Genomic DNA, 25,444 nt, shown 5'->3' on the forward strand with positions numbered 1-25,444 from the left:
ACCCCTCATCCTTTGCCGTTCCAATGAGAAAAGGCCTGGCACTCTCAACCTATCCTCGTACGACCTATTCTCCATTCCAGGCAACATCCTGGTAAATCTTCTCTGCACCCTCTCCAAAGCTTCCACATCTTTCCTAAAGTGAGGCGACCAGAACTGCACACAGTACTCCAAATGTGGCCTAACCAAGGTCCTATACAGCTGTAACATCACTTCATGACTCTTGAATTCAATCCCTCTGCTAATGAACACTAATACACCATAGGCCATCTTACAAGTTCTATCCACCTGAGTGGCAACTTTCAAAGATCTATGAACATAGACCCCAAGATTCCTCTGCTCCTCCACCTTACTAAGAACCCTACAATTAACCCTGTATTCCACATTCTTATTTGTCCTTCCAAAATGGACAACCTCATACTTGACAGGGTTGCACTCCATCTGCCACTCCTCAGCCCAGCTCTGCATCATATCTAAGTCCCTTTGCAGCCGACAACAGCCCTCCTCACTATCCACAACTCCACCAATCTTCGTATCGTCTTCAAATTTACTGACCCACCCTTTGACTCCCTCTTCCAAGTCATTAATAAACATTACAAACAGCAGAGGACCCAGAACTGATCCCTGCGGAACTCCACTTGTAACTGAGCTCCAGGTTGAATATTTACCATCTACCACCACTCTCTAACTTCGACCGGTTAGCCAGTTTTCTGTCCAACTGACCAAATTTCCCTCTATCCCATGCCTCTTGACTTTCCGCATGAGCCCACCATGGGGAACCTTATCAAATGCCTTACTACAATCCCTGTACACTACATCCATTGCTCTACCCTCATCCACATGCTTGGTCACCTCCTCAAAGAATTAAAGAATTATCCTTTTTTTATTCATTCACGTACGAGGGAGTGCAGACTAGGCTGGCATTGGACTTTACTATATGGGCGGCACAGTGGTTAGCACTGCTGTCTCACTGCGCCAGAGACCCGGGTTCAATTCCTGCCTCAGGCAACTGTCTGTGTGGAGTTTGCACAGTCTCCCTGTGTCTTGCGTGGGTTTCCTCCGGGTGCTCCCGTTTCCTCCCGCAGTCCAAAAATGTGCAGGTTAGGTGAATTGGCCATGCTAAATTGCCTGTAGTGTTAAGTGAAAGGATAAATGTGGGGGAATGGGTTTGGGTGGGTTGCTCTTCAGAGGGTCGGTGTGGGCTTGTTTCCATACTGTAAGTAATCTAATCTAATCTAATCTAAAACTGCTGTGTGTCTGGAGTTAACATATAGGCTGGCTCAGGTAAGGATGACAAATTTCCTTCATAATGGGAATTAGTGAACCAAATGTTTTTTTCCAACAATTGATAATGGATTTGTGGTTATCATTAGGCTATTAATCCCAGATTATGTTTTCATTGAACTCAAATTCCACCAATCTGCTATGGCAGGATTCGAATCCGGGTCCCCAAATCCTTACCTGGGTCTCTGGATTCACAGTGTCCAATGATAGTCCCACTAGGCCATTGCCTTCCTAAATTCTATTGCTTTAAATACCATCTGCTATATTCTTGCCCATTCACAGCCCATCCAGTTCACCTGAATATGTTTTGCATCATCCTAATCGCACTTAGCTTTGTATCATCTGCAAATTTGTAAATACACATATTACATATGGTTACTAACTCCAAATCATTGGCATATATTGTGACATAATCAGGTACAATCATAACCTACTACCACAAGAAAGACCCATTTATTTCTTTTCTCTGTTCACTTTGTTAACCAATCAGTAATTCATGCCAGTGTTTTACCTTCTATCTCATGCCTGACAATTTTCTAACCAGCTTCCTGTACGGGGACTTTCTCAAAATCTGAGTACTATGTCTGTCAGCTCTCCTTTGTAAATTTTGTCTTCTGGCTCCACACATAGATTATTCCTTTTGATCCCCAGTGGGTACTGCCATTTCCCTGGTTATCTTCTTGTACTTAATGTACTTATAAAATACTTCTAGTTTTTTATTACTATTATTCCCCAGTGTTTTTTCATGTCCTATCTTTGATCTCCTGATTTCTTTAAGTCATTACCATACTTTCTATACTACCCTAGGGCACCTGTTGTTTTGAGCCCTTGGTATCTGCCATAGCCTTCCCTTTTTCCCTTGTCCAATCCTGCATGTCTTTCAACACCCACCATTCCCTGGACTTGTTGGTCACATACTTCACCTCTATGAGAACATGTTGGCCTGCTTTCTCGCTATTATCTTTCTGAATAATGACTTTTCTGATGTGGACTTTCCTGAAAATCCTGCTGCCTGTCTGCTTTTGGCCAGATCCTGTCTTATGTTAAAATTGGCCTTGACCCAAGTCCGAGGCTTTATTTCCAGTCCATCTTAATCCTTATCCATAATTACCTTAAATATCACAGAAATGTGGTCACTGTTAGCAAACTACTCCCTCATGACACTCCTACCAGTTACCACGCTTTGTTCTCTAAAATTAAGTGCAGCACCACCCCCTTTCTTATTGGACTTTCTATGTGCTGGCTTAAAAGGTTCTCCTGGATGCATTTGAAAAAATCAGCCCCTTCGAAGTCTTTCACATTTTGTCTATCCCGGATACTACTAGGGAAGTTGAAATCTCCTAATATTTTTACACATCTTTAAGAATGACCTACACATATCTTTTTATTTTTTGTTGACTTCTTGAAGGCCTGCAGTACACCCCCAGCAAAGTACTCATCCCCTTTTAAAGTTCTACCCTTTGGCCTCATTTGATCAACCTTCTAAGATAACGTCCATCCTTACTAATTGACTCTGATCAACATTGCACTGCCACGTCCTCTTTTACACCTTGCCCCTATCTGTTTAAAAGATTCTGTACAGTGGAATATTGAGCTGCTAGTCCTGCTCCTCCCTCAATCATGTCTCCATGATCGTAATGATATCACATCCATCCTTTTAACCAATACTCTCAACTTATTTGCCCTATTCTCCAGACTCCTTTCATTAAAATAAATGTCATCGTCTTCTTTGTGCCTTTAACTTGATTATATTTGCATTAGTTCCTAAACTGATATTGCTGTTTTATACTTTGTGCCTATTTCCATTCTGTATGCCAGTCCCCTGTCAAATTAACTTAAACTCCCACCAATTGCATTTGCAAAACACCTCTGCCGCAGGAAAGATATTGATTTTGTTCCATCTCAGATATTGTCAATCGGACTTGTAAAGCTCCTACCATCCCCAGAAATAAACAATGATCCAAGAATCCATAGCCCTTCCTCCTGCTCAAATTCTTTTGCCGTAAGTCCCCTGGGCTGGATGGGATTTATCCTAGCGTTCTCTGGGAAGCCAGGGAGGAGATTGCAGAGCCATTGGCTTTGATATTCATGTTGTGCCAGAAGTCTGGAGGATAGCAAATGTTGTCTCCTTCTTCAAGAAGGGGAGTAGAGACAACCCTGGTAATTATAGGCCAATGAGCCTAACTTCGGTTGTGGGTAAAATTTTAGAAACGGTTATAAGAGATGGGACTTATAATCATCTAGAGAGGAATAAGTTGATTAGGGATATTGAACACCGTTTTGTGAAGGGTAGGTTGTGCATCTCAAACCTTATTGAGTTCTTTTGAGAAAGTGACCAAACAGATCAATGAGGGTAAAGAGGTTGATGCGGTGTATATGGGTTTCAGTAAGGCGTTTGATAAGGTTCCCCACTATAGGCTATTGCACAAAATATGGAGGCATGGGATTGAGGATGATTTAGTGGTTTAGATCAGAAGTTTGCTCACTGAACGAAGACTGAGGATAGTGGTTGATGGGAAATGTTCATCCTGGAGTTCAGTTACTAGTGGTGTACTGCAAGGATCTGTTTTGGAGAAAGCTGTTTGTCATTTTTACAAATGACCTAGCTGAGGGTGTAGAAGGATGGGTTAGTAAGTTTGCAGATGACACTAAGGTCGATGGAGTTGTAGATAGTGCTGAATGATATTGCAGGTTAGAGAGCGACATAGATAAGCTGCTGGGCTGGGCTGAGATGTGGCAAGTGGAGTTTAATGCAGAAAAGTGTGAGGTGATTCACTTTGGAAGGAGCAACAGGAATGAAGAGTGCTGGGCTAATAGTAAGATTCTTGGTAGTGTAGATGAGCAGAGAGATCTCTGTGTTCATGTATATAGATCCCTGGAAGTTACCACCCAGGTTGATAGGTTTGTTACAAAGGCATACAGTGTGTTAGCTTTTATTGGTAGAGGGATTGAGTTTTGGAGCTGTGCGGTCATGCTGCAATTGTACAAAACTCTGGTGCTGCCGTACTTGGAGTATTGCGTACAGTTCTGGTTCATTGCATTATTGGAAGGATGTGGAAAGGGTTCTGAGGAGACTTACTACGATGTTGCCTGTTATGGAGGGCAGGTCTTATGAGGAAATGTTGAGGGACTTGAGGCTGTTTTTCGTTAGAGAGAAGAAGATTGAGAGGTGACTTAATTAAGTCATGTAAGATAATCAGAGGGTTTGATGGGGTGGACAGTTCCCTTTGGATGGTGACAGCTAGCACGAGGGGTTGTAGCTTTAAATTGAACGGTCGTAGATATAGGAAAGATGTCAGGACTATTTCCTTTACTTGGAGAGTCGTAGGGCATGGAAAACACTGCCTGCAACAGTTGTAGACTCGCCAACTTTCGGGGCATTTAAATGGTTGTTGGATGAAAATAGTATAGTATATGTTAGTTGGACTTCAGATTGGTTCCACAGGTTGGCGCAACATCGAGGGCTGAAGGGCGTGTACTGGGCTGTAATGTTCTCTGCTCTATTTGTTCAATCCATCTTCTCTTGTACTCATTAGCACTGGGAGTGCAACCTTTGAGGTCTTGCTTTTCAATCTTCTACTAGTCTTCCTATATTATTATCACAGGACCTCATTTCTCTTTCTGTGTGTCATTGTTCCCAATGTGAACTGCAGTATCTGTGCATTTGCCCTCTCCCTTCAGAATGCCCTGTAAGCTGTTCATTGACGTTTCAGACCCTGGTCCGAGGGAAGCAACATACTATCCTGGAGTCATGTCTGCAGCTACAGAAACACCAGCCTGTAACCCTCACTATTGAATCTTGAGTCTCCTGCCACTATTGTTCTCCTCTCTTTCTCCTCCCACCTTCTACAGCTAGGCTCTGGCTATGTTCCCAGAAGAATTACCCTTCTCAATATTTTCCAACACAGAAAATCGGTTCTTTAGTGTCTTGGGCTCTGAGACCTTGCTGACTATCACCTTTCTTCTGACTGCAATTCCTTACGTGCATGGTGATCACATTAAAAGTTTAAAAATCACACAACACCAGGTTATAGTCCAACAGGTTTAATTAGAAGCACTGGCATTTGTAGCGCTGCTCCTTCTCAGGAGCATCGGTGAAGGAATAGTACTCCGAAAGCCACTGCTTCCAAATAAACTGGTTGGACTATAACCTGGTGTTGTGTAATTTTTAACTCTGTACTGAAGGTTTTGAGTGGACTGAGGTCCCCTGCCATTTCTGGTCTTAAACTTACTTTCCTTACATTTGTTTTACTTTTTACTTTTTCCCCTGATCCTATTTTGACCTTGTATATTATGATATTATTTTGGCCCTGACTTTCACTTATTTCCGGTGGTTCTGTCTTCGTCACTTCTTTCAAATACAAAAATACACTTTTCAACCACATTGCTGTGGTCAAGAGTCACTGAGGTCAGACCAGATAATGATGGCAGATTTCCTCCCCTGATGGACATTAGTGAACTAGGAGTGTTTTTCCAACAATGTATGATGGTGACATGGTTGCCATTAGGTTAGCACTTCATTCCAGATTTGCTTATGCAAATTACAACATCTGATTTGAACCCTCATGCCCAAAATATTAACCAGAATTTCTGGATTACTAATGCAGTAACATTATCACCACCATCCGACATTTCTTCAGTGTTGCTGAGTCAAATTCTTTCCCTAACCTAAACCCATGGGCTGTAGTGGTTGAAGCGGGCAGCTTCCTACTCTTTCAAGCACAATAAGGAATGAACAATTAATGTTAGTCCATCCAGCTAAACTCTCATCGAGACGTTCAGCACAGAAACAAAACCTTCAGTCCAACTCATCCGTGCAGACGAGGTATCCTAAACTGATCAAATCCCATTTGCCAGCATTTGGCCCATATCCCTCTCAACCCTTCCTATTCAAGTATTCATTTAGATGCGTTTTAAATGTTGTTATTGTACCTGCGTCCTATGCCTCCTCTGACAGCTCGTTCCATACAGATACCACACACTGCGTGAAATCTTGCCCCTCTTATCTTAAACCTATGTCCTCTAGTTTTGGACTCCCCTTTCCTGGGAAAAAGGCCTTCACTAGTAACCCTATCCATACCCATGATGACTACATAGATCTCTGTAAGGTCACCCCTCAGCCTCCACTGCAGGGAAGAAAGCCCCAGCCTATTCAGCCTCTCCCTATAGCTCAGACCCATGAAGACGTTCTCAGACTTGCCCAATCTGTCTGCACCAGAAGCCCAAAGAATGGGAACCTAGTTCTGAAGTGCAACCATAAGCACAACAAGTATTTTGCAAATGATTGAAAAGGGATACAATTACCCGCAACCAATATATATATTCCATGGACTCCACAGCACTGTACAGTAAATAGTTGGGCTTTGAGTCTGTGAATCTTCGCAATTTGCAATTTTAAGGAATTGCTGTGTCCAATACTCTTCACCCCAAGTCTCCAGTGGAAAATGAGAGGAGTCTAATGTTGATACTAGGGCCCCTGCTACCTGGCAGCATATAAGCACACCAAGGCATTTCTCAATGGTGAATAAGAGTCCAGGTGTAACAAAAGGTTGTACAAACAAGCATCTTCTTAGCAAGGCGAAAAGATACACTGGGTACACCTAAAAGGTGTGGGACACAGGATTCTGAGATTGGTCCCAGGATCCTGGGGCCAATGTGAAATTCTGTTGGAGCAAGGGTACATGCAGACAGGAATCCACCACATACCTGAGCATCTTCCAACTGGTGAATGCCGTCAGGTCTGAACACCACTGTTGACAGGTGACAGATGGCATTGGCTGCGAGCTGGATGTCTACCAGTGCCCTGTTTGCGAATCCCTGCGGCAACATTCAGCACAGGCCTATGCCACCCAGCACGTCCCTGTCTCTGGTCACCCCCGCAGCCACAGCGCTCTCCTCCTCCAGCCACTTGAACTTGCAATGGTGGAGGTCTGGATTCCTGAGCGGTGGTTCTCTGATGATAGCTGCTACGCCTGACAGCAGAAAGCCCCGGTATGGGTCAACCATGATCCAGGCATTGATCAGATAGTGTTAACAGACAGGCAACATCCCGAGAGGGACTCGAACATCGTCATGGTCAATGAACAGAAGCTGCAAAATACATTGTTTTACACTTGGGACCACAATTATAATATCCCAGAATCGCAGTAATGTTACAACAGGAAATGATGCCAATTACCCTGTCATATCTGGACTGGCTGCCTGAGGGTGCAATTCACCTTGTTCAATTATTGCACATGCTTCCCATAACCCTATGCATTATTCCTGTTCAGAGAATTATCCAGCTGTCTTTTAAAACATTTGATTGAATTAGCCTCCACATCATTCTCACAAATAAGTTTGACAGGGTGAAGAAAGACACTGTGATTAGATTAGATTAGATTAGATTACTTACAGTGTGGAAACAGGCCCTTCGGCCCAACAAGTCCACACCGCCCCGCCGAAGCGTAACCCACCCATACCTCTACTTTTATATCTACCCCTTACCTAACACTACGGGCAATTTAGCATGGCCAATTCACCTGACCTGCACATCTTTGGAGTGTGGGAGGAAACCGGAGCACCCGGAGGAAACCCACGCAGACACGGGGAGAATGTGCAAACTCCACATAGTCAGTCGCCTGAGGCGGGAATTGAACCCAGGTGCTTCCACTATTGTCAGTCATTAGGGGTCATGAGTGGAAGTGAATTCTGTAGGAGGTTGCAAATGAGAGCTATTTAAGTTAAGAATCACACAACACCAGGTTATAGTCCAACAGATTTAATTGGAAGCGCTAGCTTTCGGAGAGCCGTTCCTTCATCAGGTTGTTGTGGAGTACACAATTGTAAGACACAGAATTTATAGCAAAAGTTTACAGTGTGATGTAACTGAAATTATACATTGAAAAATACCTTGATTGTTTGCTGAGTCTCTCATGGGTATATATTTGAAAGTGATGAATTTGGCGGGCTATGGAGATAGGTCTAGAGAATGGGGACTAGCTGGGTTGATCTTTCAGAAGCCAGTAAAGAGACAATGAGCCAAATGGCCTCCTGTAAATTTCTATGATTCTTAGGTACTTCATATCAGATCTTAACCACTCATGACATGAAAATGTTTTCCTCATGTCTCCATTGTTACTTTTGCCAATCACCTTAAATCTGTCTCCTCTGCTTCTGATCTGGGAACAATTTCTGTCTATCTGCTCTGTCCAGATCCCACATGATTTTGAACATCTTGGTCAATCTCCTCTCCACTCTCCCTTCACGAAGGTGAATGTCCCAACTCTCCAGTCCATCCACATGACTGAAGTTCCTCATACTTCACATTATTTTGAATTTTCCCCATGAACAATTCCACCTTTTACTGCCTGCATCCAGCTTAAATATCAAATGGTAGATTGATATTTAATCTCTCAGAATCAGACTGAAATGATTCGTATAAGACTATTCCAATTGTGAATCAACACAGAATTATTTTCCTGAATGCATAGAATGAATTATCTTCCCATATAAAGCCAAGATATATTTTTAATTCAGTAGGGGGATGGGAACCTGAATTGTAGCTCCAGTGTACAGGAGGTTGAGTGTAGTCAGGTCAGAAATAAGGTTTCGTGGTCGCAAGAGTGTACCGGCAGGCAGGAAGATGACTGGAAGCGTGTTTACCTAAATGCCAGGAGCATCCAGAATAAGGTGGGTGACCTATCACCATGGGTTGGTATCTGGGACTTTGAAGTTGTGGCCGTTTCGGAGACATGGATAGAGCAAGGACAGGAATGGTTGTTGCAGGTTCCAGGGTTTAGCTTGTTTCACTAAGAACAGAGAACGTGATAAAAGAGGGGAGCTGTGACATTCTTAGTCAAGGACAATGTTATGGTGGCAGAAAGGACGTTTGATTATTAGATTAGATTACATTACATTACAGTGTGGAAACAGGCCCTTTGGCCCAACAAGTCCACACCGACCCGCCGAAGTGCAACCCACCCATATCCCTACGTTTACCCCTTACCTAACACTACGGGCAATTTAGCATGGCCAATTCACCTGAACAGCACATCTTTGGACGGTGGGAGGAAACCGGAGAACACGGGGAGAACGTGCAAACTCCACACTGTCAGTCGCCTGAACCCGGATCTCAGGCGCTATGAGGCAGCGGTGCTAACCACTGTGCCACCGTGCCGCCCACAATGACGCTTTGTCTACTGAGATAGTATGGGCTGAGGTTAGAAACCGGAAAGGAGAGGTCACCCTGTTGGGAGTTTTCTATAGGCCTCCGAATTGTTCCAGAGATGTAGTGGAAAGGGTTGCAAAGATGATGCTGGATAGGAGCGAAAGTAACAGGTTAGTTGTTATGGGGGAGTTTAACTTTACAAATATTGATGGGAAATACTATATTTTGAGTACTTTAGATGAGTCAGTTTTTGTCCAATGAGTGCAGGAGGACTTCCTGACGCAATACGTAGATAGGCCAACAAGAGGCAAGGCCACATTGGATTTAGTATTGGGTAATGAGCCAGGCCAGGTGTTAGATTTGAATGTAAGTTAGCACTTTGGTGATAGTGACCACAGTTTGGCTATGTTTATTTCAGCGATGGAAAGGTGTATACCACAGGGCAAGAGGTATAGCTGGGGGAAAGGCAATTATGATACGATTAGGCAAGATTTAGGATGCGCAGGATGGGGAATGAAACTGCAGGGGATGGGCACAACTGAAATGTGGAGCTTGTTGAAGGAACTGCTACTATGTGTCCTTGATAAGACAGGGTTGAGCGAGGGAACCATAGCTTCCTAAAGAGGAAGAAAGAGGCTTGTATATAGATGAGATGTGAAGGCTCAGTTATGGTACTTGAGAATTACAAGTTAACCAGGAAGGGCCTAAAGAGAGAGCTAAGGAGAGGACATGACAAGTTGTTTGCAGAAAGGATCAAGGTAAACCCTAAAGTTTTTCTCTAGATATGTCAGGAATTAACGAATTACTGGAGTAAGATCAGGGCCAGTCAAGGACAGTAATGGGGAGTTATGCGTGGAGACCAAGGAGATAGGAAAGGTTTCACAGGTTGGCGCAACATTGAGGGCTGAAGGGCCTGCACTGCGCTGTAATGTTGTGTGTTCTTTGTTTTGAAGTTCATTCCTCATATTAAAAATATGCAACTTTTGCGACTGATCCTATTCATTAAAAAGAAGTATGCTTGAAATGGCTGATGTTTATGTGGCAAGAGGTCATCTCTGCTCTGTTCCAATAATATTGCGGATGAACTATTCTTATCCAGAAGCTGAAAGAGAGTCTACAAAGAATCACAATGACGCTTTGTCCCTCTTTCAAATTCGGTGTTAATGACTGGATGCTTTTAACAAGACACTCACAACTGACATGTTCCTTTGTTGCTATGATAATTGTGTTATTTGATCAGTGGGGTCATCTGTGCTCATTGGATGTAACCAATGCTCCAGTAAAGATGTAGCTACCTCCAGCAAATGCTGAAACGTACGCATAACTCACCGTTGCTCCAAACTGAAAAGTGTAGTCATGTCAAAAGATTTTGATTGTGGGAGAACCTATCACATTAAATCTCCAGTTCACCTTCAGGTTGTGTACTCCTTCATATCAATTAAAAAGAAATCAATGACACTAAAAGATCTTGATTTCCACAAGAATTGATTCTGGAAGTGCTTGCGTTAAAGGCAGTGTTTTTGTTCTGGGTTAGTGTTCATTCTCCTGTGTGTGAGATTGCAAAATGCCTCGCCCAGTATACTTCAGTTTGTAACTGGTAAGATGGAGTGCTTCGATATGAATTTATAGTTTATTCATTCATGCAATATGTGTATCACTCGCTGCGCCAGCACTTGTTGCTGATCCCTAGTTGCCTGCCACTGCTTGACCTGCTAGACCATTTCAGAAGACAGTTACAAGTAAGTTACATTGTTTAAAGTCCAGGATCATACGCAGTGTTCCTTTAAATTGGATGTCTGTGCACTCACTGGGAATTATTATGCATGCTAATCAGCATACGATGCATTGATTTCAGAAAACGACTCCGTGGAATGACACATTAGGGTGAATGTTGGTCGTATGTAGACCAGAACAGGTAAGAATGCAGAAAACAAAAATAGAAGTTGTTGGAAAAGCTCAGTAGGTCTGGCAGCGTCTGTGCAGAGAAATCAAAGTTAACGTTTCAGATCTGGCAACCCTCCTTCAGAACTGTTCAGAACTTACCCAGCACCTTCTGTGTTTGTTTCTCATTTACAGCACCTGCAGTACTTTGAGTTTTTATTTAGGTAAGACCGTTTTCCTTTCCTAAAGGACATTTCTAAATTAGATAGTTTTTTTAAAAACAGGAATTGACAGTCTTCATTGCGTTTTTAATTCCAAGTTTTTATTGAATTCAAATTTCACCACCTGTTATGGTGGGATTTAAGCCCATCTTCCAGGTAACTACCTGAGTCTCTGGATTGCTAGTGCAGAGACAACATTACTATGTCTTTCCACAGTAGCACAGGTAAATGTTATGGATTTTGAGCTGTTTCTCGGCAGAAGTAGTCCTTTTTTTGAGTTGTAAAAAGCTGCTTTCTCTTTCCCTTAGGGACATTTCCAATTGACCTGACAAAAACTCGGCTGCAGGTTCAGGGTCAGCTTATTGACTCTCGTTACAAGGAGATTAAGTACAGAGGAATGTTGCATGCCTTACTCAAGATATGTAAGGAGGAAGGATTGAGGGCTCTTTATTCCGGGTAGGTGAATTGCACTTGTTGTATTAATGGGATTCATCAGATGTGGACAGATTTTCTATGCTGTAACCATTTGATCTGTCATGCTTGGAGAGACTGATCCAGCTAGGGATGTGTTTATACTGTAGAAGGTGTAGAACCATGAATATGGACATGAGTTAAGAATGGAAATGTTCTCTCTTCCACCATCCAGGAAAACACAGTATTCACTTAAAAATTAGTTGCCTTAATTCTCTATACCAACTATGAGGCTGAATCAGAATGTTCACAATCTGACTTGGAGGTGGTTTTCCATTCACATATTGATGCATATACCTGTCCCATCGCCAAGCCATCTATTTTCACCTCTATCACATTGCTTGACCATGCCCCATCTTGACATATCTGCTGCTGAAACTTCTGTCTAGTAAAGCAAGATATTATGTCGCCTTCAATGATTTGTACACACGTACACCCTTATTCCCCTGCCTTTGTATCACTTCAGAATTTTACCGTTTATTTTGTTGTCTGTGTTTTATCAAAGATGAATCACTCACTTTGCTGCATTAAATTTCCCCTGCCACTTGTCTCTCCATTCCACCAACCCATCTTTGTTCTTTTGAAGTCCTACATTGTTGGCCTTACTGTAATTATTGAACCAAAAGAGGTCTTCCCTAGTTGAATCAAGCATACCTTGTAGAAAATTATCCTTTGTTTACACTCAAAATTCACCAGTTGTGCTATGTTTAAAATAATCTTGGTCTACATGAACATTACCATAACATGTAGGAGCAGCACTAGGCCATTCAGTACACAGAGCAGCCTCTGTTCTGCCATTCGATGAGATTATGGCTGATCTGACAAACCTCAACTCCACTTTCCTACCATATCCCTTAATCCTCGATCCTCTTGCTGCCCATAAAATTTCCATCCTAGCTTTGAATGTACTGAATGACCAAGACTCGAGAGGCAGCGATAATTGACTACTATCTAAGTGAAGAAATTCCTCCTCATCTCTATTCTAACATCATATACTCTCGATCTAGACTCTCCCACAAGGGGAAAACAACCTCTCATCAGCTATCTTATCAAGCCCCCTCAGAATCAAGTATGTTCCAATAAGGTCGCCTCACGTTTTTCTAACTTCCCATGAGTACCAGCCTAACCTACTCAACCTTTCTTCATAAGAATATCCATCCTTGGCTGGGATCAACCTGTTGAACCTTTTTCTGGACTCCAGTGGAAGTATATATGTCCTTAGATATGGGAACCAAAAGTATTTACAGTGGTCTGACTGCTACCTTGTATAGTGTTACAACACGTCGATGAACTCCTCTGTTAATTAAACACTCAGAAAAGCTCACCTCGTCTAGTAATCTGTTAAAACATGAGCTACAGAGAACTTCCAAATTCCACTATTTAAAGAAAATAATGTTAATTTATTTTTAAGAAGTGAATATTAAATGACAACTATTCACAAATCTAAGCCCCCTTTCTCTTAACTACTTATTACCAGCCTCCAACTGTATAATAATATACTGTACCAATAAAACACTTAATAAAATTACATTAACTTAATTTCAAAACCATACAGTGGGTGTTGTCTGTAGTGTCTTTCTTCTCCCAGCGTCTTTCTTTTACGGCGAATATGTTTCATATGAAAAGGTACCTTTGATAGAGAGTGTTTCAAATGGCAGTTGGTCTGACTTTCAAACTGCCTGCCTTTTTCATACCATCATCTCGTTGGTTTGATGTTGGCAAAAATAATAAATTCAAACTTGATTGGATTTTAGTATCCTGGGTCATAATTTAAACTGGTTAAATTCAAATTGTCAAAACAGCAACCAACTTGGGTATCTATTTCACAACCAAATGTGACATATTGCCAATTTTCAAGTGCACTCTGAGACTGCTGGTTAGTCATATGACAGGGCTTGTAAGCTCTCTCTTAAAGATACAATACGCACCTTCAACGTCATAACATCTCCCCCCTTAAGAAAAAAAAGAACCATCATAATGAAAAGGTGGCTTCATTTTTATTTCTAATTCTTAATCTTGTTACAACGAAATATATAGGTCATTAGTGTGTGTGTGTGTGTGCGCGCGCGTGCATATTTATGTTATATATATAAAACCATTAGAGTCTGTTCAATCTTATATATACTTTATCCTTTAAATCCGTGATAGCGCATCTGCTGTTACATTTTTATGACCCACAACATGTACATTTTGTAAAATAAAAGACTGTAACATAAGACTGCAATGAAATAGGCTCATATTTTTGTTCTTAAATTGTTCCAAGAATGTAAGAGAATTCTGATCCGTGCACACAACAGTCTCTGACATATCGCTCATCACACAAACATGAAAATGTTGTAAGATCAGTACCAAACTCAGTAATTCCTTTTCGATGGTAGAATATTTTCTCTGGTGGGTGTTGGGTTTCTTTGAAAAGTAGCCAATTGGCCGTTTAATTCCATCAGCATCTTCCTGTAGCAGTACAGCTCCAACTCCTATATCACTAGTATCGATCACAACTTTGACAACATTTTTTTAAACCCTTCAAAGTTAAAAATCACACAACACCAGGTTACAATCCAACAGGTTTATTTGGAAGCACAAACTTTCAAAGCGCTGCATCTTCATCAAGTGGCTGTTGGACTCTAACCTGGTGTTGTGTGATTTTTAACTTTGTCCACCCCAGCCCAACACCAGCACCTCTAACTTAACAAAAAAAGGGTGCTGTGGTTAATACTGCTTTTAAATTCTCGAATGCCTCCTGGCATTGTTCTGTCCACCAAAATTTTGTGTTTTTCTTCAATAAATCTGTTAGCGTTACCACCACGCTGCTGAAGTTTGGAATAAGCTTCCGATAGAATTCCAGATGAAGGGCTTTTGCCTGAAATGTGATTTTCCTGCTCCTTGGATGCTGCTGCCTGACCTGCTGTGCTTTTCCAACACCACACTTCTGGTAGAAGTCCCACAAAATCGAATTACCTCTTTCTTTGAGTTTGGTCGTGGAAGTTCCTCAATGGCCATCGTCTTGGTGTTCCTTGGGGTTAGCGTTCCTTGGGTCAACCTTCCGTGGTCAATGTTGTGTCCCAGGAATGTCACCTCTACCTTGGTGAATTCTGTTTCCTTCAGTTATTACCAGTTTTGCTTCTTGCAATTGTTCAAAGAGCTCTGCCTACTGTACCATGTGATTTTTCCAAAACTTGCTAAAGAGCACTACATCATCAAATAAACAGCACACTTTGTTAACCCTGCCACAACTCTGTTTATAAGTCTTTGCAATATAGGTAGTATGTTCTTTATTCCAAAGGGCATAACTTTGAATTGATATAGCCCATTTTGGGATCACAAACACAGAAACTTCTTTTGCTTTCTTTGATAAGGGTACCTGCCAATATTTACGCAGTAATCCAACTTTGTGATTTAACTGGCATGTCCAACTTTCTCTATACAGTCCTCCAGTCTTGGTATTGGGTATGAGTTTTGTTGCGGTGTTGACCTTCTGATTGTCCCCATAAAATTGTTGAGTACCGTCAGGTTTGGGAACTAACACGATCGGCGAACTCCATTCACTCTGACTGAATTCAATGATATCTTCTTGAGCATTGCATCCACTTCCTTCTGGACCTGTGTGGCTTTGAAAGGATCAAGTCTGTCGGTGTATCATTTTATCAGAACAGCATTCCCTATCCCCACCTCATGCACAACAGTATTAGTTCTCCCCATCTTATCCCTGCATATGTCCTTATACTGCTTCAACAAACCATTCAACTGAGTTATTTGCTCCTGACACAGACAGTTCAGTAACCTATCCCACTCCTCAAGGACCTCATTGTTTAACGTATTTTGAGGTACATGAAACTCTACAGCATCTGGATTTGATTGCTCATTCTGCGGCGGCAGTAACTAACATCTGTTTCTCCAGTTCCCTGTCTATTATAATAAGGTTGCAACATAGAATGTAGAAAATTACAGTGCAATACAGGCCCTTTGGCCCTTGATTAGAGTGGTGCTGGAAAAGAACAGCGAGTCAAGCAGCAGCCAAGGAGGAGGAAAATCGACATTTCGGGCTTTTGCCCAAAACATGGATTTTCCTGCTCCTCGGATGCTGCCTGACCTGCTGTGCTTTTCCAGCACAATTCTAATCTTGACTCTGATTTCCAGCATCAGCAGTCCTCACTTTCACCTTTGGCCCTCGATGGTTTGACAGGATGGTGCAACAATCTGAAGCCCATCTAACCTAAAGTATTCCCTTTTCATCCATATGTCTATCCATTGACCATTTAAATTCCCTTAAAGTTGGTGAGACTACTACTGTTGCAGGCAGTGTGTTCCACACCCCTTCTACTCTCTGAGTAACGGAACTACCTTTGATATCTGTCCTGTATCTATCACCCCTCAATTTAAAGCTATGTCCCCTTGTGCTAGCCATCACCATCCATGGAAAAAGGCTGTCAATGTCCACCCTATCTAACCCTCTGATTATCTTTAATGTCTCAATTAAGCCACCTCTCAACCTTCTCTCTAACGAAAACAGAGTTAAGTCCCTCAGCCTTTCCTCGTTAGACCTTCTCTCTATACCAGGCAACATCTGATAAATCTCCTTTGAACACTTTCCAAAGCTTTCACATCCTTCATATAAATGCAGCGACCAGAACTGGACATAGTTCTCCAAGTGCGACCGCACCAGAGTTTTGCACAGCTGCAGCATGACTCATGCCTTCGAAATATAATCACTCTACCAATAAAAGGTAACACACTGTATGCCTTCTGAGCAACCCGATCAACCTGAGTGGCAACTTTCAGGGATCTATGTACATGGACTCAAGATCTCTCTGTTCATTGACACTACCAAAATTCTTACCATTAGTTCAATACTGTTTATTCATGGTGCTCCTTCCAAAGTGAAACACTTCACACTTTTCTGTATTAAACTCCATTTGCCACCTCTCAGACAGCTCTGTAGCTTATCTGTGTCCCTCTAACCTACAACATCCTTCGGCACTCCACCGACCTTCATGTCATCTGCAAATTTACTAACCCATCCTTCCACGCCCTCATCCTGGTCGTTTATAAAACTGGCCAGCAGCAGTGGCACCAAAACAGATCCTTGCTGTACACCACAAGCAACTGAACTCTACAATGAACCGTTCCCATCAACCACCACTCTTTGTCTTCTATCAGCTAGTCAAACTGCTAAATCACCTTCAATGTCAATCCCATGCCTCCGTACTTTGTGCAGTGCCTACTGTGGGGAACCTTATCAAACGCCTTACTGAAATCCATATACACCACATCAACAGCTTTACCCTCATCCACCTGTTTGGTCACTTTCTCAAGTAACTCACTAAGGTTTGTGAGGCATGACCTACCCTTCACAAGACTATGTTGACTATCCCTAATCAACTTATTCCTTTCTAGATGATTATAAATCCTATCTCTTATAACCCACAATCTAAGTAAGGCTCACTGGTCTATAATTACCAGGGATTTCTCTACTCCCCTTCTTGAACAAGGGGATAACTTTGCTATCCTCCAGTCTTCTGGAACTACTCCTGTAGACAATCATGACATAAAGATCAAAGCCAAAGGCTCTGCAATCTCCTCCCTGACTTCCCAGAGAATCCTAGGATAAATCCCATCTGGTTTAGAGGATTTATCTATTTTCACACTTTGCAGAATTGCTAACACCTCCTTCTTGTGAACCTCAATCCCATCTAGTCCAGTAGCCTGTATCTCCGTATTCTCTCTGAGAACATTATCTTTTTCCAGTGTGAATATTGACGAAAAATATTCATTTAGCGCTACCACTATCTCCTCTGACTCCACACACAACTTCCCACTACAATCCTTGATTAGCCCTAATCTTACTCTAGTCGTTCTGATATAACATTAGAAGGCTCACTGGTTTTCCTTAATCCTATCCGTCAATGACTTCTGATGTTCCCGCTTGTCTCTTCATAGCTCTTCCTTTTAGGTCTTTCCTGGCTAACTTATAACTCTCGAGTGCTTTAACTGAGCCTTCATCTTTCATTCTAAAGTAAGCTGCTTCCTTCCTCTTGAAAAGAGCTTCAACTTCTTTAGTAAATCATGCCTCCCTCACTGAACAACTTCCTCTCTGCCTGACATGTATATACTTAGCAAGGACACGCAGTAGCTGTTCTTTGAATAAACTCCACATTTCAATTGTGCCCAGACCCTGCAGTTTCCTTCCCCATCCTGAATCTTGCCTAATCGCATCATAATTGCCTTTCCCCTGCCAAGTAACCCTGCAGTGTATACCTATCCCTTTAGTAAACATCATCGAATTGTGATCACTATTGCCAAAGTGCTCACCTACCTCCAATTCTAACACATGGCCAGGTTCATTACCCAATATCAAATCCAATATGGCATCTCGCCTTGTTGGCCTGTCTACATACTGTCAGAAAATGCTCCTGCATACATTGGACAGAAACTGACTCATCTAAAGTACTTGAACTATGGTATTCCCAGTCAAGTTAAAGTCCCCCATAACAGCTACCCTGTCACACTCAGTCCTATTGAGGATCATCTTTGCTATCCTTTCTTCTACCTCTCTGGAACTATTTGGAGGCCTATAGAAAACTCCCAGCAGGGTGACCTCTCTCTTTTCCTGTTTCTAACCTCAGCCTATACTCCATCACTAGATGACTTCTCAAATGTCCTTGCTGACACCGTAAAACTGTCCTTGATTAACAACGCCACAGTACTCTTCTCCGCTCTCCCACCTCCCACCACTATCTTCTGTGTTCTTATAGAAACATCTAAATCCTGGAATCCGCAATAATTATACTTGTCCCTGCTCTACCCATGTCTCCGAAATGACCACAACATTGAAAAAGCAGGTACCAACCCATGCTGCAAGTTCACCCACCTTATTCCGAATGCTCCTAGTGTTGGAGTAGACACTCTTCAAACTAACGTTTGCTTGCCAGTGAACTCTTGCGACCTTGAAACCTTATTTCTGACCTCACTACTCTCAACCTCCTGTACACTGGAACTACAACTTAGGTTCCCATCCCCCTACTGAATTAGTTTTAAACCCTCCTGAAGAGCATTAGCAAATTTCTCCCCCAGGATCTTTGTACCTTTTGTGTTTCAGGTAAAGACCATCCTGTTTGTAGAGGTCTCACCTACCCCAGAAAGATTCCCAATTAACCAGGAATCCAAAACCCTCCCTCCTGCACCATTTCTGTAGCCATGTGCTCAACTCCTCTCTCTCCATATTCCTCACCTTGCTAGCACGTGGCATGGGCTGGGCAACAAACCTGCGATAACAACACTGTTTGTTCTTGCTTTAAGCTTCTACCATAGCTCTCTGAATTTCTTCCTTAAATCCTCATCTCTCTTCCTACATATGTCATTGGTGCCTATGTGAACCACAACTTAGGGGTTCTTCTCCCTCAACACATTGCCCGTGTAGTGTTTCGTGTCAAGCAACTACCCACTTACCCAGCAGTCCTGTGTCCGCTCCTGCCAGCGTGCGCATCACCTATACATGAGGTAAATTTTTATATTTTAAATTTACCTTTCCCTCAGGCCTCTGGTCCTTGCTGTCATATTCAATGACATAACTGATGCAGTTTTTTCCTATCTGGCATCTTTACCAGATAGCTAACCTTGCTTAATTTTTTTTCAATTTGATAGGGTCCATTAAACGATAGGGTCCATGATACGAAAGTCGGAGGAGTTGTAGACAGTGAGGAAGGATATGGCAGGTTACAGCGGGATATAGAGAAGCTGCAGAGCTGGGCAGAAAGGTGGCAAATGGAGTTCAATGTAGCTAAGTGTGAGGTGATTCACTTTGGTAAGAGTAATAAAAAGATGGGGTACTGGGCTAATGGTCGGATACTTGGTAGTGTGGAAGAGCAGAGGGATCTTGGTGTCCATGTACACAGATCTCTGAAAGTTGCCACCCAGGTAAATAGTGCAGTGAAGAAGGCATATGGCGTACTGGCTTTTATTGGTAGAGGAATTGAGTTCCGGAGTCCTGAGGTCATGCTGCAGTTGTATAAGACTCTGGTGCGGCCGCATCTGGAATATTGTGTGCAGTTTTGGTCGCCATACTATAGGAAGGATGTGGAGGCACTGGAACGGGTGCAGAGGAAGTTTACCAGGATGTTGCCTGGTATGGGAGGAAGATCCTATGAGGAAAGGCTGAGGCACTTGGGGTTGTTTTCATTGGAGAAAAGAAGGTTTAGGGGTGACTTGATAGAGGTGTACAAGATGATTAGGGGGTTAGATAGGGTTGACAGTGAGAACCTTTTTCCACGTATGGAGTCAGCTATTACAAGGGGGCATAGCTTTAAATTAAGGGGGGGTAGATATAGGACTGATGTTAGGAGTAGGTTCTTCACTCAGCGAGTCGTAAGTTCATGGAATGCCCTGCCAGTAGCAGTAGTGAACTCTCCCTCTTTATGGGTATTTAAGCGGGCATTGGATAGGTATATGGAGGATAGTGGGTTAGTGTAGGTTAGGTGGGCTTTGATCGGCGCAACATCGAGGGCTGTATTCTTCTATGTTCTATGTTCTAAACCTAGCTTTGAAGGGACCTCCAACCACTGGTAACAATACTAATACGTTATCCCCATGGTTAAACGTCCAAATTTCAGAATTTTTATCTGACACCTGCTTCATTCAATGCTGTACCCTCTTCAGATTCTGTTTTAGCTAACTCACCTACCCAATTTAATCTCTCCCTCACCTCAGATACATAATCCAAGTGTGAGATCTCTAACTTCGACTTCGCTCCTGTCAATTTCTCTTTAATTTCAAAGATCCTCTCACTTCCTGTCCGAATATTAACTGAAAGGGAATAAACTGATTTGTTTGGGACGTCTCTCATGGCCATCGATACATAGGGATACCTTTATCCGAATCATTCAGGTAGTCTAACAGTGTGCTGTTAACATGGTTTTCAGGGTCTGATGCCACCTTTCCAAAACTCCCTGGGATTCCGAATGGTATGCACTTGAATTGAAGTGCTGTATGCCTAAGTTATCCATGATTTAGAGATGCCAGTGTTGGAGGAGTGGTGCTCCGAATACTAGTGTGCTTCCAGTTAAACCTGTTGGACTATAACCTGGTGTTGTGTGATTTTTAACTAAGTTATTCATGACTTTCTTAAACAACCTAGCAGCAAAATTAGGCCCTTGGTCTCACTGAATCTCTCTGGGTTGCCCACAACGCGTGAAGAAAGCTACTAATTCCTCCAACGTCCTTTTTTTGCCTTAATACTCCCAAATGGAATTGCCTTTGGAAATCTGGTAGATACATCCATTATGGTGAGCAAGTACTGGTTCCCACTTTTAGTTTTAGGAAGGGGACCTACACAATTGATCAGAGTCCATGTGAAACGAACTTTGAATGCTGGAATTAACAACAAAGGTGCTGGTTTTATTACTGCCTGTGGCTTTCCTACCATTTGGCATGTGTGACATGTACGGCAAAATTTAACCACATCCTTTTGTAGTCCAGGCCAATAGAAATGCATTTGTACCTTAGCCTGAGTCTTCCATACACCTCAGTGACCACCTACTGGTAGTTCATGTGCTACCTGTAACAATTTTTGTCTGTATACTACCGGCAACACAATCTGGTGCTATTCTGCCCATTTCTGCTCTGCACTAAATTGCCTCCATTTTCGTCTTAGGATTCTATTTTTAAGATAATAACCCTCAGGAATATATTCTGACTCCTTTACTGAGTATGCATCAAAATATATATCTTTTATTGTCTCGTCTTACTGTTATAAGTCCATTAGCCTTTCAGGACTAAACACTTCTGTCTGACCCTCTGCCTGTTCAGGTTTTTCCTGCACCATTTCATCAAACAGGGTGTCTGCTAATTGAACCTCAACTCCTTCATCTTTCTCTTTTGTTTTTGCTTCGTGCTATGACTTATGACAGTGGGATCTTGTTGTTGCACAGTCTGGAAAAATTCCAGGGTATTTTTCTTTTTAACTCCCCAGTTCCCTGGTTTTCCTTTGGCTTCTCCACAACATGGGCTGTCACTACTCCCTTGGATCCTGCTAAATCATTCCCAAGAACAAACTGTATTTCTGGAACTGACGGTCTGTCAATCACTCCCACTGTTATTTCCCCAGTTTTGAGTTGGCACTCTAACCTGATCTTACATAGGGTCAAGCTAGATTTCTGTCCATCAATGCCACAAATTACCACACTCTCAGATAACAGGTCAGAAAGAGTATAAATACATCATGTCTTACTGATTAGATCCTGTACCTCTTAAAAGTAAAACTTCTTTCCCTTCTCCCCTTGTTCTTTCTGAATAAACTTTACCCACAGAACTGAAGTCTTTATAGAGATCAGGCACTAACTCCATACCCAGCTCCTGCCTAGGCTGTGTACTCTCCTGCAGCTCCTTGACTTTTCTTGGGATTTCCTTTACTACTTTCGCTAATACCATTGGCTTAGCCTCTTTTACCACATATTTTCCACAGTGCCTTTCCCCAATGAACAGCACAGTGACTTAACATGTCCCACCTTCTGGCAGTGAAAACACCTTTTCCCACTGTCTATCTTAAACCACCAGCATTGTAATTTTCTATGTCCCACTCCATTGCAATGAAAACACCTGAGGCCTTTTGCCTTCTTTCCACCCTTTTGGGCTTCTTTTTCCACCTGTGGTTAACTATTACCAGTGTACTCTAAATCTTTGTTTTGTAGTGCAGGATCTCCCCTTCTCCCAATTTTTATCCCTCGTGGGATGAAATTCTTGCCGGAAGCTAAATTTTGCCTTCTGCACTAATGCATTTTCATCTTCCATCTCTGCTGCTCTTCTCACTTCTTGAGCTTTCTGTTTATTCTCATGAATCCTTATCAACTCTGGAAGAGAGTTTTTAAAGTCCTCCAGCAGAATAATCTCTCTTAGAGCCTCATAGGTCTTATCTATTTTTAAGGCTCGCACCCATCTCTCAAAATTACTTTGTTAAAATCTTTTGAACTCAACAGAAGTCTAACTTGCTTCCTGCTTTATGTTTCTGAACCACTGTTTATATGCTTCTGGTACCAATTCGTAAGCACTCAGGTCGTCTGTTTGATGTCTGCATAATCTCTTGAGCCTTCATCTGACAGCGCAGCAAATACCTCACTAGCTCTACCTCCCAGCTTAGTCTGAACTCTCATGGCTCTTCCTTCCCTTTCTTTACCTTCTAACTCCATTGGCCTCAATTGTTTAAGTTTTTCTAACGCTACTGCACTTGTCTGTTCCTCTGACATGCCTAAGTGCTTGGCTGACTCGCTTTCCTATTTTCCCTGGTTAGACCCAAATCTAACCTATTTGCTAATTCCACAAGTATGCCCTTTCTCTGTCTTTCTAAACTATCTTGGGAAATTTGGCAATCATCTTCAAACCCAGAACTGTTTTGGCAGTCTTAAGAGCCAATTCTCTCACTTTTAAATCAAGTAACCACAGGAAATTAAACAAATTGTCTCACCTATGTTTTATTTAAAGATTGGCAAATGTTAAATTTGCTGGGATCTTTTGTGCCCCAAATCTGTCCAAATCGCAGACTGGATCTATCTATACCTGTCCAAATGACGGACCTGAAGCCCCAAACTATTACGCCATGGCTGCGGACCCTTCTGTTAATTAAATCAAGCACCCAGAACAGCTCACCTTGCCTCTTAATCTGTTAAAATATGAATGACAGAGAACTCCCAAATTCCACTATTTAAAGAAAATAGTTTCAATTTATTCTTTAACTCTCAATGTGAACATTAAACAACAATTATTCCCAACTCTATACCCCCTTTCTCTTAACTGCTTATTATCTGCCTCCAACCATGTAATTTTAATAAGTTTTTTATTGGAACAGTATATTATTATATCAACTTAATTTCAAAACTATACAGCAGATGTCCTCCTCCTTCCAGCTGAAAATCTCCCTGGGTCACCATCCCTCTTTTACTGCAAATATGTTTCATATGAAAAGGTACCTTTGATAGTGTGTGTTTCAGATGGCAACATGCATTCAACTTCATAACAATAGTTTTAAAAATTTTTATATTGTGTCAAATTATGTTGTTTATATATAGGGTCGACATCCTGGAATTCCCTCCTTTTAAAAGAATTGTTGATCAGAGCACAGCATGTGGGCTGCAACTGTACAAGAAAGCAGCTCACCACCACCTTTTCATGGGCAATTAGGGATAGGCAATAAATGCTAGCCAGCCAGTGACTCCTCTGTTTCATGAACAAACAAAATAAATAATTCCATTCCTTTGCAAAAAGGTCAACAGTTCATTTGCCTTCCCTATTGCTCACTCAGTTTGTTTGCAAACTTTTTTGATTAATTTTCAAGGACCCCCAATTCCTCTGCAGTGGTTTACCGAGAATGTTACTGGCCTAGTAATTGTATACCATATGTTAATGTTTTGGGGATATAGGTTTGAATCACCCATGGCAAATGATGAAATTTGAATTCACAGAAAGTCTGGAATTAAAAGATGAGCGTATTGGCAACCATGTCGCCAACGCTGATTTTTGTGAAAAAAACACCATCTAATTTACTAATGTCCTTCTGGGAAAGCTGTCCTTATCTGATTTAGTCTATGTGTGACTCCATAGCAATTTGGTTGATTTTTAATTGCCCTTGGATGATTAGGGATAGGCAATAAATGCTGGTCCATCTCTCAAAGCGTACATTTAATGAATGATTGACAAAAGATTCCTCTGTGTTACAGGTTTATATGATCTTTTCTCACTTAAATAACATTCAGCTCCTGTTTTCATCCAGTCAAAGTACACAAACTTTGTTTTAACTGGCATTCTCAATAAACTAACAAATTATATACTGAAACATTTCGAGTTTATTGTATTATCGCAATTTCTGCGATGTTGGAGTGGTTAGTTGAGAAGTGAGAAAACTCTCTGCCGCTAAGTTTTACTCCAGGCAAAGTTAGATTATTATTTAAGTGAGTTATTCTGTAAATAAAGTATAACACTGATTACATAGTGTGTGTTTTTATATTGCTTATGTGCACCTCTTGATCAACTGGATTTTTTGATCAACTGGTAAACTCCTGGTCCCACAGGTGGCAGTTAATAAAATGTTTGCATACATAATCTCATTTTTCGTTTGCCAGCTTGTGGATAGTGTGGTTGTTCAGTGGTTAGCCCTGCTGACTCACTACTCCAGGGACCCGGGTTCAATTCCAGCCTCTGGCCTGTCTGTGTGGAGTTTGCAAGTTCTTCCTGTGTCTGCATGGGTTGCCTCTGGGTACTCCAGTTACCACTCTCAGATCAAACATGTGCAGGTTACGTGGATTGGTCATACTAAATTGCCATAGTCTTCAGGGATGTGCAGGCTAGGTGGATTATCCATGGGAAATGCAGTGTTATAGGGCTAGAATTAAAGGGCTGAGTTTGGGTGGGATGATCTTTGGAGAGTCGGTCTGGACTTGTTTGTGGTCTGTTTCCACAC

At 41.9% G+C, this 25,444-nt stretch overlaps 1 protein-coding gene across 1 annotated transcript in view; it reads left to right on the forward strand.

Moving 5' to 3' along the window:
• Window positions 1-25,444, forward strand: part of slc25a14 (solute carrier family 25 member 14) — an 86,491-nt gene that overhangs the window by 3,160 nt on the left and 57,887 nt on the right. The window contains exon 3 of the mRNA XM_072594896.1: window positions 11,841-11,988. Within this exon, the coding sequence (XP_072450997.1) occupies window positions 11,841-11,988 (148 nt within the window). The remainder of the gene's footprint in view (window positions 1-11,840; window positions 11,989-25,444) is intronic.

The sequence above is a fragment of the Chiloscyllium punctatum genome, chromosome 25 (assembly GCF_047496795.1).
Source record: "Chiloscyllium punctatum isolate Juve2018m chromosome 25, sChiPun1.3, whole genome shotgun sequence".
NCBI classification, from domain to species: domain Eukaryota; kingdom Metazoa; phylum Chordata; class Chondrichthyes; order Orectolobiformes; family Hemiscylliidae; genus Chiloscyllium; species Chiloscyllium punctatum.